This window comes from Mesoplodon mirus (genome assembly GCF_964341445.2).
Source record: "Mesoplodon mirus genome assembly, chromosome: 18".
NCBI lineage: Eukaryota > Metazoa > Chordata > Mammalia > Artiodactyla > Ziphiidae > Mesoplodon > Mesoplodon mirus.
The window spans coordinates 17,226,782-17,241,384 of NC_138994.1; the positions used below are offsets into that span (position 1 = coordinate 17,226,782).

Here is a 14,603-nt window from a genome sequence, read left to right on the forward strand (position 1 = left end):
GGGGGGAGCTGGGAAGTGGCCCCTGTGAAGGGCACCCTGCCTCCATTCCAGGGATGAGGATGGGAAGGCGCAGCCCTGGGCCTGGGGGAATAAGGGCCCGCTGGGCACCCGGCTCCTTTGGTGAAGACGCTGAAGCAGGGCTGCAGGCTGCCTCCCACTGTCCCCAATTCACCCACCCAGCCACGTGTGGGCACAGTTTGGATGCAGGGGGTCCAGAGGGCCTTGTGTGGACAGACTGGAGGATACAGCACTCGTGCCCCAGCAGGGCAGCCTGGGCTGGGAGCAGCCGCCCCGCCCTCTCTTTATTTCACCCCCCATCCCCCACCCCAGGACCCTCTGGGAATCACTGTCTCCCTTCAGGCTGAGCTGAGCTGAGTGACAGCAGGGCAGAGAAGGGGACAGCGGGACAGGGTAGGAGCCCCCAGCCTGCCTCCCCACACCCCTGGCACCTGGCCGTGGGCTCCCCGGGGGCGGCCAGTTCAGCAGTCAGTGCTCCTGCGCGGGGAGGCGTGGCCCCGCAGGAAGCACTGCATCTCCTGAAGGCGAGTGAGCCCACGGCACACGGGCCCACAGGGTGGAAGCCAAACCTCTGGTAGAAGGGCACCAGCCTGTCCTCGTGCATGAGCACGGCCAGGTGCACGCCCGGATGGCCGCCCAGGTGGTGCAGGTAGCGCCAGAGCAGGATGGAGCCCTTGCCCTGCTGCCGGAAGGGGTGGTGCATGGTCAGCACGTGCAGGTGGGCCGCGCGGCCCCCGGGCCTGTGCAGCGTCAGCGACTCCTGGGGGCGAGAGACGGACACGAATCCAGGTCACCTCTGTGGACACCTGCACCCGCAAACCACCCCCACCTGGGCCAAGGGCAGGTGCCCCTGAGTGCCTCTAATCAGGGCCCCCCTCCTATCCAAGGAGACCCCAAATTGGGACCTACATTCCCAGCCCTATGGCAGTCCCTTCTTGAGGGCCTTGAGACCGCAAAGGACTGGTCTTGCCCTGGAGAGGACCCACGTCTGTGCTCATCTCTTGGCTCGGAGGAAGAAATCCCAGCCTCCAGGCTCCTCCCCCCACCTGGCTGGCCTCTGTGAGCGCAGGAGGAGCTGGGGCCATCGGGCAGCGGCCTCTCCCCCAGACGCCTTCCTGGGTCTGGTCATCTCTGCCCCCAGCCCCTTCCTCACCTGAGTGAGGCTCTCCTCAGCCCACAGGGAGCCGACGATGAACGCCATGAGGCGGCCCTCCACGAACCAGTCCAGGGACAGCTCAGGACACAGGGCCAGGAAGTGCCGGACCTGGTCCAGGTTCAGGGGGCAGATGCCCAAGACAGAGATAAAGGCTGTGGAGCAGGCCCTGGTGGTGACTCCATGGTCACCGTGCCACATACCCACTGTCCACTGAGCATCTGCTCGGATGCTGGGGGTGGGCTCCCTCAGCCCCCAGCCCTCCCCCACAGGAAAGCAGAGGATTCAGGGCTGCTCTTCCCCCCCACTTTGCTGCACACGCATGTGCTCTTGCACACACACGGAAACACCCAGAGTCAGATACTCTGTGGTCCCAACTGCCAAGGGCAGGAGACTCGAGGGTCTTCTCCCCAAGGGCAACAGTGGCAGAGTTCAGCAGCGTCCTGGACCCTGTCGGCGGGCTACCCACCCTCTCACTCAACCTCAGACACACCAGGAGCATCCTCTGGGGTGAGGCAATGAAACTCGTTGGTGGGGAGTGTGTGGCGCCGCTGGTGGCTTGGGGACTCTGGGATCCCAGGTGGCAGGTGCAGAGCCACAGGCTTCAGGTAGTGGATGCTCTGAGTGGACATCCTGGCCACCGCTGCTACCTTGGGGGGCCCCAGCTTCAGAAGTGGCCTCTGTGATGAGGAGGACCCCTCTGCACCTGTTGCAGAGAAGTGATGGTCAGGGGTCTGTTCCTCATCTCCCAGGGGGCCATCCGGGGTGATGGTGCATCTTGCCTCTTTTGTAGGGGACCTGGAGTGGGGAGTCTGGGGGCCGGGGTGGAGCGGGCAAGCAGGGCGTAGACACTTCCTGCCCTGTCCCTGCTCACTGGGTCCCCAGGTCACTGTTTGTCTCTTTCCCTGACCGTCTGCAGATGTGCACTTCTTAGAGGTGGCCGTCCCTCCCTTACAAAGCCCCACGTCCTGCACATTGCCCTGCCCTCCCTCCTCCACCTTCTCTCCCCACATCTCCAAGCCCCAAGCAGGGGACTCCTGTTCTTGAATTCTGGGAGCCCGGGGGCAGGGGTCCCACTTATCAGGACTGTGGGGCAGGGGCTCCAATGTTCCCCCCACAGAGCCAATCACCCCAGGGGCCGTCCACAGGCTCAGGACCAGAAAAATCCAGACTCCTGGGTACACGGCTGTTGTAGCAAGTGTGGCCGGGCAGCATGTGATGTTGATCGCAGAGATTTCTAATCCCCCACCCTCCCCACCTCCATTTTACAGGAAGGACAAAGTCAGCAGGGCTCTGGCCACCCTGTGCCCTGTCCCTGCGTGCTGAGGGTGAAACCTCAGATGGCACACAGATGCAGAGGATTACAGTGGCTGGCTGAGGCCCCAGAGTTTTGGGGGAAGAGCACGGGGCTAAGCCTCATGGGTCCACTCTAATCCCTGCGTTGGCGCCAACTGGCTGGCACAGGCATTCACCCTCTGTCCCCTGGAAGCCTGGGCAAGCCTACCTCTGAGGGTCCTTCCAGCTCTGGCAGCCTGAGTGTGCCATCATTTAGAGCACTTGCCTGGTGGCCAATTAGAACTGCAGAACCAGAGGTGAGGGGACAGTCTGGGTACTGGATGTAAAGTCAACGTCATCAAATGTCCCGGTGTGGGGACACTGGCTCAGGGGCTTCTCTTCAGACCCCTGTTTTTTTTGTTTGTTTGTTTTTTTGGGGTTTTTTGCGGTACGCGGGCCTCTCACTGCTGTGGCCTCTCCCGTTGCAGAGCACAGGCTCCGGACGCTCAGGCCCTGCGGCCATGGCTCACGGGCCCAGCCACTCCGCAGCATGTGGGATCCTCCCGGACCGGGGCATGAACCCGTGTCCCCTGCATTGGCAGGCGGACTCTCGACCACTGCGCCACCAGGGAAGCCCAAGACCCCTGTTGATAGGGTTTTGCTCTTTGTACCACAGTCTCCCTCCAGCACCAGCTCCCTTGAGAGGGTCCTGCGACCACGGCTCCCCCAGCTCTGACTCTGCTCACCCTGCCCCCACTCTGCACTTCTTCTCCTATGATGGCTCCCCTTTAGGGGTCCCACCATCACCCCCTCCAGCCTGGTCTCCTGTGGGGCCTCCTAGCCCGCCAGACAGAGATACACACATCTGGGCATCAGCTGTGGCTGGCTGCCAGGTCTCTCCTACAGGCTCTGTGGTCCCAGGCAAATTCTGGGCTATGGCTGGGCTCCTGCTCCAGGGCTCCAGAACTTTCTATGACAATTGGAGGCAGGTTGTCCAGGGCACATGGTGAACCCCAGAGGGTCATGGGACCTGACTGCCCACCTGCCCCAGCAGAGCCTGGCCTCTGATCTGGCTGAGACCCCATCCCACTAATGCTCCATAGCGGTGGGATGATGGGTACAGACTTGGCTGTCCTCACGACGGAGTGGACATTTGAGTCACAGTATGGGAAGAACATTCTGAGGGGCCGCGTGTCCCCACAGGGAAGCTGCGGCCCAAGCTTGGGGATGTTCTCTCTGGGTTGGAGGGGGGAACCATTTACAGGAAGAAAGATGAGGAGATGAGCAGACCCAGGATCAGGACACATCCCAAAACCCAAGGAGGGGGTGGCCAGCAGCATCTCAGGCAGCCCAGAGTGGAGAAAAGATCTCAGATTCCCCTAACAAGGAGGCCCCTGATAGCTGTTAAGAGTCCTTCCAGGAGAGAGCGGTGGGGTGGGTGGGGACCAGATGCAGTGTTTTGGGGGTCCCGAAACACTCTGATGATGCCTCTGAGACCCCAGTTTTCCCAGCAGAGCAACTAAAAGGCCTGGACAGGCAGGGAAGGCAGCCCTCAGTTCAGGCACTTGGGCAACTAGGTGCGTTTTCTGGTGGTTTTGAGGGTGGCCTCCTTTTCTCATTCCTCCCCTGCACTTAAGATAGGCTCTGTACACCTGGCACGGAGCACATTTTGCCTAATCATATTTACCTTTCCAACCATAATCTGTCACTAGCAGGTTCCCCAGGGGACAGAGGCTGAGATGGAGAATTGTGTGCAGGAGTTTCACCGGGCGAGCTCCCGGGAGCTTATAAACTTCTGGAAAACAGAAATTGTATTGAACGTGTGACAATGTGCTAGATACAGAGACTAGGAGTCTATCAACTAGGTGGCGATTCTGTTGAGGAGGATGACTCTTAGCTCATTGATTTGCTGTGGATTTATTTTGAAGCCTCCTTTGCATAGGTAGGCTGACATCACTGCAGGGCTGAATGTGGCCCCGTCCTTATTTAGGGTTCAAAATCTGCCATATTACACAGGCAGTTTCCTCAGGAACTTTCCAGACCTTTCTGCAACGGAGGTGTCAAAAGCAGGAAGAGATCGCCACCTCCTGGAGAAAGAAGGGACCTATGGCTTCCTGAGCATCTGGAGCCTGGCTCTCCAACAGAAAGATCCCGTGAGCCGCATATGTGATTTTCAATTTTCTAGTAGCCACACGAGAAAAAGCCAAAAGAAACAGGTTAGCTTGGTTTTAATAAAATATTGTATTTAACCCAATATATATAAAGTTATTGTCATTTCAACAAGTAATCAATATAAAAATTATTAGACATATTTCATAGGTTTTTTTTTTCTTTTATACACTGAGTCTTCAAAATCCAGTGTCAATTCAGACCAGCCACATCTCAAGTGCTCAAGACCCACAGGTGGTTAAGGGCCACTGCACTGGGCAGTCCAGATCTAGAAACTGAAGCTTAAGGAGAGAGCAATGGTGGGGGGAGGCACATGTGTATATGTGTGCACGCGTGTGTATACATGTGTATATGTACGCATGTGCACGTGGGGTGAATGTGCCTGTGTGGGGTGTGTGTCTAGGGCAAATGGAGAACTTGGGACTTGAGCAAAGACAGAGGTGTCCCAGGGACCTGTTGGCACCATCGGGACCTTTGAGAGAAGTTGGTTTGTTTTGTTCAATCATTTAACAAAAATTTTTTTTAATTGACATATAGTTGATTTACAATGTTGTGTTAACTTCTGCTGTATAGCAAAGTGATTCAGTTATACATATATATACAGTCTTTTTCATATTTTTTCCGTTATGGTTTATCACAGGATATTGAATATAGTTCCCTGGGCTATGCAGTAGGACCTTGTTGTTTATCCATTCTATATATAATAGTTTGCATCTGCTAACCCCAAACTCCTAATCCATCCCTCCCCCACCCCCTTCCCCTCTGACAACCACAAGTCTGTTCTCTATGTCTGTGAGTCTTTTTCTCAACAAAAATCTTTTGAGTACCTACTATGAATCAGAGCTATGCTGGATGCTGGAATACAAAGGTACAAAGAAGATACGGTCCCACAGGAGAGATAGGCATGCAAACAAATGGTTGTAATAGAGGGAAATAAATGCAATCAGGCAGGTATGACCAGGTGAGTGGGGGATTAAGTGGGGAAAATGGGGCTCTTGGAAGACTTCATAGATAAGAAGCCCCAAGCTGGGGATTCCCTGGTGGCGCAGTGGTTAAGAATACGCCTGCCAATGCAGGGGACACGGGTTCAAGCCCTGGTCCGGGAAGATCCCACATGCTGCGGAGCAACAAAGCCCATGCGCCACAACTGCTGAGCCTGCGCTTTAGAGCCCGCAAGCCACAAGTACTGGAGCCCATGCTCTGCATCAAGAGAAGCCACTGCAATGAGAAGGCTGCACACCGCAACGAAGAGTACCCCCTGCTCTCCGCAACTAGAGAAGGCCCGCGCGCAGCAACAAAGACCCAACTCAGCCATAAATAAATAAATAGATAGATAGATAGACAGGATAAAAAGAAGCCCCAAGCTGAGTATTGTAAGATGAAAAGGAGTTCTTTAGGTAAAACCATGGGTTGAAGTAGAGGAATAAAAAATTACAAGCAGATGGTGAAGCAAGTGCAAAGGCATGGCGGCACCAAAAAGTCGGGATCCTGGCGTGAGCAACTGAGGCCAGAGCGTGGACTGTGTGCACTGGGTGCAGAGGTGGAAGGCGGGGTGGGAGGTAGGTGGAAGGAACCAATTCATGAAGGGGCCCTTGTGCCATTCTCTGGTGGACCATGGAAAGCCACGGAAAGACGCTAAGCTAAGAAGTCGGATGATCATGTTTATATTTTCAATCTCCCGGGAACAAGGTGGTGAGGTGACTACAGCAATGGCGTAGGCAAGAGATGGAGATGAACTAATAGCAGCAGGTAACGTTGATCAAGCTCCTACATTGTGCAGGCAGGTGCAAAGCACCTCCCATTCATCATGTCAGTTAAATTCTCAGTAGCCCTATCTAGTAGGTACTGTTATTATTCCCATTTTACAGAAAGGAAACCAAGGCTCAGAGAAGTAAAATAAGTTGCCCAAGGTCACATAGTGAGTCAGCGGCAGCACAAGCTTCAAACCCACGTTCATCTAACGGCAGAACCTCAGCCTTAGCCACTGTACCATCCCATCACCACTCCTGCACCAGCCCCCGTGGAGCTGCCCTCCTCGGAGCAGCTCTGGATTTGGGGTTGTGAAAAGCGGGTAGAGGGACCATGACCTGGGCTTTGATGACTTACAGAGCTCAATATCGAGGGCTGACCCTCAGGTGGCCAACTTGGTAGCCAGGTAAGTGACCCTGCCATCAACCTGGATGAGGACTCTGGGAAAAGGAAGGGGTTTGGGAAGATGCCACTTGGCACCCGTGGCTGGTCATCCAGGAAACACCCATGTGTTGGTGCTGGGGTGGTGAAGAGCATGGCATGATTAAGCCACTGCAGCCCTGTTGTTCTGCAGGCTGGTCTGGTGGGTTTGCTGTCTTTGGCCCCTGTATCCTCAAGAAGGAGGGAAGCAGGATGAGCCTGCCAAGCCTGGGCTCTCACTAGGGCTCAGCCTTCCCGCTGTTGCCCTCAGCACAAAGTGTTTCACCCAGTGGATTGCAACCCATCCTCAGAGTCAGGAGTGAGAATGGCCAAAGGCCAGCTGGCCTGGGTCCTGATTCTGACTGTACTGCAGGGTGACCTTGGGCAGACCCCACACTTGGTTCTCCCAGGGCATCATTGCAAGGAGAGGTGAGGCTCCAGGGACAAGAAGAGCCCTTTTAACTCCCAGAGCCCGTGATTCTAGAGCAACACACAGCTGGATCTCAGAGGCATTTCTCCAGCCAGCCACTGAGGTGTGGGAGGACTCTCCAGGGCAGCTCCCCTCCTGCCCCACTTTCTGAACTAAAGCTCCCAGTGCTGAAGCCAGCCTAGAGCCTCCAAACACTCACTGCAGGGTAGAAGGACCTCTCTGCGCCCGTCTGAATTTGCTCCTACACGGAGGTTTGGAGAGGCCGGGCAGGGTAAGGCTCCCCCAGGGGGCGGTGTGGGGCCCATGCACACTTCATGCATGGGTCTGGAGAGGCAGCCAGTGGCCGGTTACGATAGGGACAAGACACGGCCTGCTTCCCCGAGATCAGCTCATTTTGCTGACAGCTCTGCTGCCTCCTGCACCTGGCCAGCTCCTTAGCAAGGGGAGTGGCCAGGCTAGCTCAGTTTCTGGCAGGCACATTTGTAAATAAGCAAAATTCTCCCAAGAAGCATCTCTATTCGCCAAGAAGGGCTAGGTGTTGGGGCCATGAGAGAAGGGGGTTTCTCCATTGGGGAATAAAGGTTTTTTTTCATTCATCAATTATGAAAATAAAAATCAGGCAGTCGCTTCCATCCAGGCTCACCCCACTCGCCACCCTGGATGTGAAGAGACACTGTCTGGGGGTTTGGGGTTTGAGAAGGAGTCAAGCCTCAAACCTTGTCCAGGGCATCTCAGGTCTGAGTGAGGACACTGAAGGTCACCACGAGGTGGGGAGGAATGTACTGAGCCTCTCTCTGTAAAAGGGCTCAGATGAAGCTCAAACTGGGGGTGATAGAAAGGGCTTTGAGGGACTTCCCTGGTGGTCCAGTGGCTAAGACTCTGCCCTCCCAATGCAGGGGGCCCGGGTTTGATCCTTGGTTGGGGAACTAGATCCCACATGCTGCAACTAAGAGTTCGCATGCCACAACTAAAAGATCCTGCATGCCGCAACAAAGATCGCGCACGTGGCAACAAAGATCCTGCATGTCACAACACAGACCCGGCGCAGCCAAATAAATAAATAAATAAATAAAATATGAAAAAACGAGAAGAAAGGGCTTTGAGATAGCATGGGCAGGAGAGGGCTAGAGAGCGCCACTCTCCCCCACCCCAGCTTCAACTCCTCAGGTATACAGAGGAGAGGATGGGAAACTGGTCAAATGGAAGTACAGAAACCTCAGACAGTACCCACCAAGATGGTACATTATTGCGTGCCAATGCTGTGCCAGGCACTTACTAGGCACCAGGGTTACACATATAAATACAAGAGGATCCACGTGCTCAAAACAGGTTTAGCAAGGGAGGGGTCAGCATTTGAAATCAAGGTCTCTTGCCTACAACCTAGAACGTTCTTGGTAGTGGTGCGGCAGTGGGGCACAGCACAGTCTGGCACAGTGCTTCACAAAGTAGGGGCTCATACTTCCTCCCTCACAGGCGGATAATCTATGTAAAGGTGGGTAATCTATGTAAAGCACTTATCATAGTACCTGGCATTAAGTTACAGCTCAATAAATGGTTGCTATTATTAGCTGTTATTATAAGAAGCCGCAGAATAAACACAGCACATCTTCCTGGAGTGCTAATTTTACTCAACGATTAGGGAAAAAAGGACATTCTTTTTATATTAAAACAAACACTGGCATAAGCTGGAGTAGAACGCAAAGCTCACTTGGATTTTTGACATCAAACAAAGATTTTGGGTCTGCATTGCCCTGCCCCTCCTAACGACTTGCTCACCCCCCATCCCTTGATGGACACAGGACTAGAAAAGCCCCTGCAGGGACTTCCCTGGCGGTCCAGTGGTTAGGACTCCGTGCTCTCACTGCCGAGGGCCCGGGGTTGGGTTCAATCCCTGGTTGGGGAACTAACATCCCACAAGCCACGCGGCATGGCCAAAAAAAAAAAAAAAGACCCTGCACTTGAGTCAGGAAACTTGGGTTCCAACCTGGCTCTGCCAGTTACTACCTTGTGACCTTAGGCGCTGAATTCCTTGGGTTCTGTTTCCTCACTGGTACAAGAGGGTTAATTATAGCTATATTCCAGATTGTGATAACAAACAAGATAATGTATGTGAATGTGCCTGGCAAAGTGCCTGGTCAATAATAGGTGATCAATAAATGTTAGGTGGATGATCAATAAATGTTAGGTGATTGGGGCCAAGGAGACAGAGCTAAAGGGACATGGTAGATGGAATAGAAGTTACTATGTCACTGCTACTAAGCCTCCCAGGTCTTTATGGGGAAGGGAGTGGGGAACTGTGTCCTTACAGCAATGATTCCAGATGGCCATTCTGCACTGTGGTCTGTGATGCGAAGCCGATGATTTGGGAACCCAGCAGTGGCCCTGAATCATATACTAATTCCTCTTAAGCTCTTTTTCTTTTTTTTTTTTTTTTTTTTTTTTTTCTTTTTGCGGTATGCGGGCCTCTCACTGTTGTGGCCTCTCCCGTTGCGGAGCACAGGCTCCGGATGCGCAGGCCCAGCGGCCATGGCTCACGGGCCCAGCCGCTCCGCGGCATATGGGATCCTCCCAGACCGGGGCACGAACCCGTATCCCCTGCATCGGCAGGCGGACTCTCAACCACTGCGCCACCAGGGAGGCCCTTAAGCTCTTTTTCTATATCTTAGTATGTGAGTTTTCTAAGATACAGGTCCATTGACGGCCCCCCACCCCAAGCCCAATATTACATCAATACTCAATAAGTACTTGGCTCAGGGCATCTCATGTACTCAGGTTGCCATCTGTGCTTCATGCATGTTCTTTTTTTTTCTATTTTTTTAAAATGTTTTTTCTTTCATGAGTGTTCTTATAATTTTTCCATGAGTGTAGTCTGTATCCTCGGCAGCCTATAAACTACCCAATGACTTTTTTGAAGAACCTAAATACTGTAATATTGAATCATCTTACTAATCTGCCATTGATGGTCTTGCAGAAAATTGTGGAAAAAGAAAAAAAGATTTTAACTGAGAAAGGTGAGGGCTATATCTTGATTATTCCTAATTTCCTTTCAACAACCCATTATGAATCTGTCCACTGAGAATACATCTAAATCTTTTGGAACTTACTTAGGAGACACATTAGTATAATTACTTTATATATATATATATATATATATATTTTTTTTTTTTTTTTTTTTTTTTTTGAGGTACGTGGGCCTCTCACTGTTGTGGCCTCTCCCGTTGCGGAGCACAGGCTCCGGACGCGCAGGCTCAGCGGCCATGGCTCACGGGCCCAGCCACTCCGCGACATGTGGGATCTTCCCCAGACCGGGGCACGAACCCGGTCCCCTGCATCGGCAGGCAGACTCTCAACCACTGCGCCACCAGGGAAGCCCCTATATTTTAAAATGGCAATTTGGAACAGATCATAGGTCTAAGAGCTCTGCCAATCTAGAATTTTAGTCTAGGCAGGGGGCTTGAAATATTATAATAATGTAGTATTATAAAAAAGTTCCTTTATTGAGGGAACTATATGTCAGACACTGGTCTATTTCACTTAATCCTCTCAAATGCCAGATGAGACAGGTACTGCTATCACCTCCCCAATTTTACAGATGAGAAAATTAAGGTGAAAACAAGTTTATCAGCTTGCCAACTTTATAAGACTAGTAAGTGGCAGTGTCGAAAATTGGAATCAAACTCTTATTGTTCGTTATGCGGGTTTTCTCTAGTTGCGGTGAGCAGGGGCTAGTCTTCCTTGTGGCGCGCAGGCTTCTCATTGCGGTAGTTTCTCTTGTTGCGGAGCACGGGTTCTAGGTGCGCGGGCTCAGTACCTCCACAGCATGTGGGATCTTCCCGGGCCTGGGATTGGACCCATGTACCCTGCATTGGCAGGCGGATTCTCACACTGCGCCACCGGGGAATCCCCTATGGCTTCTACTCTTAACTACCTCACTATCCTACCTCTTGCCATGCATAAGCCTCAAGGAGCTTTGAACTCATTTAGATGTATTTAAAGCCAAACCACAGGGGCCACTAACACTTGCTTACCTTTCTTATTTATTTATTTATTTATTTATATTTTTGGCTGCGTTGGGTCTTCGTTGTTGCGCGCGGGCTTTCTCTAGTTGCGGCGAGCGGGGGCTACTCTTCGTTGTGGTGCACGGGCTTCTCATTGCGGTGGCTTCTCTTATTGTGGAGCACGGCCTCTAGGCACTCAAGCTTCAGTAGATTCGGTGCGCGGGCTCAGTAGTTGTGGCTCTCGGGCTCTAGAGCGCAGTCTCAACAGTTGTGGTGCACGGGCTTAGTTGCTCTGCGGCATGTGGGATCTTCCTGGACCAGGGCTCGAACCCATGTCCCCTGCATTGGCAGGCGGATTCTAAACCACTGTGCCACCAGGGAAGCCCAACTTGCTTACCTTTCTGATCTTTCTCTGGGACTCCTTCACCAACCCCTTGACCAATCCCTGAGGGGTCATAACCTTCCAGGCTGTACACGGAATTCCCTAACGCAATACACTCTAGATACACTCTCTATGTGGCCTTGCTTACAAGCTGCCTTGGAGCTGCTTTTAAGCTGTTTAATGTGTACAGTACGTGTTTTGCCTCCCCAACTAGATTGTAAACACCTAGAGGACAGAAACTGTATCTTGTTCTTTCTGTATCCCTCTCAGTGCCTATGACTAGACTGGAGACGCCAGGGGAGCTCATTAAGTGTTGTTGACACTCTTCGGACCATCCTCCGTCCCACCTCGGCCACTCCCCTTTTCCTCGCTGACCACTCTACTTCCTCCTTCTGGGTCCCCACCCCTGCCCGCTCCCTCTACTTTTATCCCCTCCGGCCCCGCCCGCCCTCGTGGAGTTCATCTTTTCCCACCTCGCCCCCCGCCCCAGGCAGAATCTCCAGCGTCCCCTAGCGACAAGGCGGTAGCCCCTAGCAACCGCATCTTGGTTTTCTGACGACGACGGCACGTAAGGTCACGTCAGCGCGCCGTGGTTCCGCCCCCGGCGCCGGCTGGCCCCGCCTGCCCGCGCCTCTTTCGCCGCCACCGCCGCCGCCGCTGCTGCCGCTTCTGCTGCCGCCGCCGCCGCCGCCGCCGCCGCCGCAGCCGCCGCCCGAGACTCGTACAGAGCAGTTATGGCGGATCGCGCAGCACCCGCGCCCGCAGTCCCGGCTCCCGCCCAGGTCCCGGACACGGCCCCGGACGAGACCTTGGCCCCGGACGCAGCCCCCGCCCCGGCGCCGGCGCCCGCCCCGGACTCGGCCTCCGGGCCGTCCTCGGACTCCGGTCCCGAAGCCGGCTCGCAGCGGCTGCTGTTCTCTCACGACCTGGTGTCGGGCCGTTACCGCGGCTCGGTGCACTTCGGGCTGGTGCGCCTCATCCACGGCGAGGACTCGGACTCGGAGGGCGAGGAGGAGGGCCGCGGGAGCTCGGGCTGCTCCGAGGCGGGGGGCGCGGGCCACGAGGAGGGCCGGGCCAGCCCGCTGCGCCGCGGCTACGTGCGCGTCCAGTGGTACCCGGAGGGCGTCAAGCAGCACGTGAAGGAGACCAAGGTGCGGCTGGGCGGCGGGCCGGCGGGCGGGGGCCGGGGCCGGGGGCCGATGGAGGACCGAGTTGGCTGCTAGAGCCCTAGGGTAGGAGGGGAGACCTGCGGGTCGCTGCCCGGAATGGTGCAACTGCAGTGGGCCGAGGTGGGAAGACAAGCCTCAGCGGAGGGGACGCTCCGGTGCAAAGTCATTGCACCAGCCCCTGGGCCACCGGGCCCTGGGCTTCCGCACACGGAGGACTTCCAAGCCGTACTAGGCTGCGGTGTCGGCCTCAAGATTGTGTATGTGGACCCACTCTAGTGGGGGGAGCTCCTGGGGCTCTCGGGCACGCTCGGCTTTACACCGGTGCGGCGTTTTGCTGACCCCCAAGGAGCTGCATGCTGCATTGTGCATCCAGAAAGGAAGGCCGTGCCGGTCTGGTCCGTGCAGGGAGGGGTTGTGGCATTCCAAAATAAAGATAGAGGTGAAAATCGCGGCCGACATAAAACCCCAAGAAGTTCACTAGATTACAGAATGCGTTATTATGGGTGAAGAAAACCAACTCCTTTGTGTTTTACCTTGTTGCCTCGTTTTAATTGCTGCAGGGAACTTTGAGTAAATCATTAACAATCAGAGCTGTGATATTAATAGTACTGGGGGAGCAGGGAGGGATGTGACAGCTGCTGACTGGGATTGATGACTCTTAAGTACAGTTGGACTTCTTGAAAAAAAAATACTATTTTTTTACCTGAGGCCATTAAGGAAACGTCAGACTCCATTATGATGTTGGTGAATATTGCAGTTTTACAAAACTGCAAACAGCATTCATCATCATAAACCTGAACCAAGGTTGGTTTGGTGGTTTTCATGACTTGTTTTCTTGAGTGTGAATTCTTATCAGTGATTCAGACAGACACACACGCCCCCTGTATTTTTCACCCCTTCTTTATCTCCTCCTCCTTCTCTCCTTCAAGAAAACATTTCGAATGCTTCTTAAAAATTACCACCAGTATTGCCATGTTGGGAAGCAGGAATCAGGCCTGGGCTGGTTTAGCTGCCTGGGATGTTGAGTGGTGTGATTGATTTCAGGGGAGGGCACTTTAGAAGTTAATCTGGGTTTCTCACACCCTGGGAGACAAAGGTGACCTGCACAAGGGGTCTGAGATGACAGCTCAGGCGGGGAAAAAGGCCCCACTCCCAGGAAGAGCCTATGATCCATTTCCTAGTGGTAGCAGTGACTGCTGATACCAGCAAGATCTTTTTCCTGGCCAGTGAGTGCATGGGCATCCACAGACATAGAAATCTGCGCACAGGACCCCTGGCTTCCCCTCAGAGAAATACAAATCAGGCGGTAGCTTCTCTGACTCAGAGAGAAAATGATAAGTTCATGCAAAAGTATGTGGAAAGGATTACTTTTTGCAGCAGAATGCTTCTTAAAAATTACCACCAGTATTGCCGTGTTGGGAAGAGAAGATTTTTGCTCTTTACACTGTGTTTGTGCATTGTCACACTAGCAAATGGTTGCTAGCGTTTTCCCATGGGTTCTTAAAAAATGTTTTTCCCTAACCATCTTCTCGAAAGGTTTGTGACTTTGGAACGGAACTCGTTTTACTCTGTCATGGCCTCCTGCCCTGGGACTCAGGGAGGCAGGCCTAGCTCACTGCCGGGAGCTGCCATGTTTATCAGTTGTTGTTCCTGTTCATCTTGACACTGGTGGTTAACTTTGTTTACAGTTATGTTCAGTCTGTCTCCCCCCACCATGTGTAATTATACGAAGTTTGGCTTAAAATACCTATTTTGGAATTTAGTAGAAAATAGCTTTAAGGCACCAGCTCGGATAGATTTTGAAGCTGCCCTCTTGACTTGCTTTGAATTTGTTGAAATC

At 53.6% G+C, this 14,603-nt stretch overlaps 2 protein-coding genes across 2 annotated transcripts in view; one reads left to right on the forward strand and one right to left on the reverse strand.

The window, feature by feature from the left end:
* Positions 1–479: 479 nt before the first annotated feature.
* On the reverse strand, positions 480–1,803 carry AANAT (aralkylamine N-acetyltransferase; the record flags this gene model as incomplete). Its single annotated transcript, XM_082603838.1, is given in 4 exon segments — positions 480–536; positions 542–778; positions 1,172–1,340; positions 1,649–1,803. Coding segments are annotated over 4 exon segments (618 nt in total).
* A 10,449-nt stretch (positions 1,804–12,252) lies between these two features.
* The window catches only part of UBE2O (ubiquitin conjugating enzyme E2 O), a 59,129-nt gene continuing 56,778 nt past the window's right edge, over positions 12,253–14,603 (forward strand). Inside the window, exon 1 of the mRNA XM_082604707.1 lies at positions 12,253–12,745. Coding sequence (XP_082460833.1) covers positions 12,329–12,745 — 417 coding nt within the window. The 5' untranslated portion in view covers positions 12,253–12,328. The remainder of the gene's footprint in view (positions 12,746–14,603) is intronic.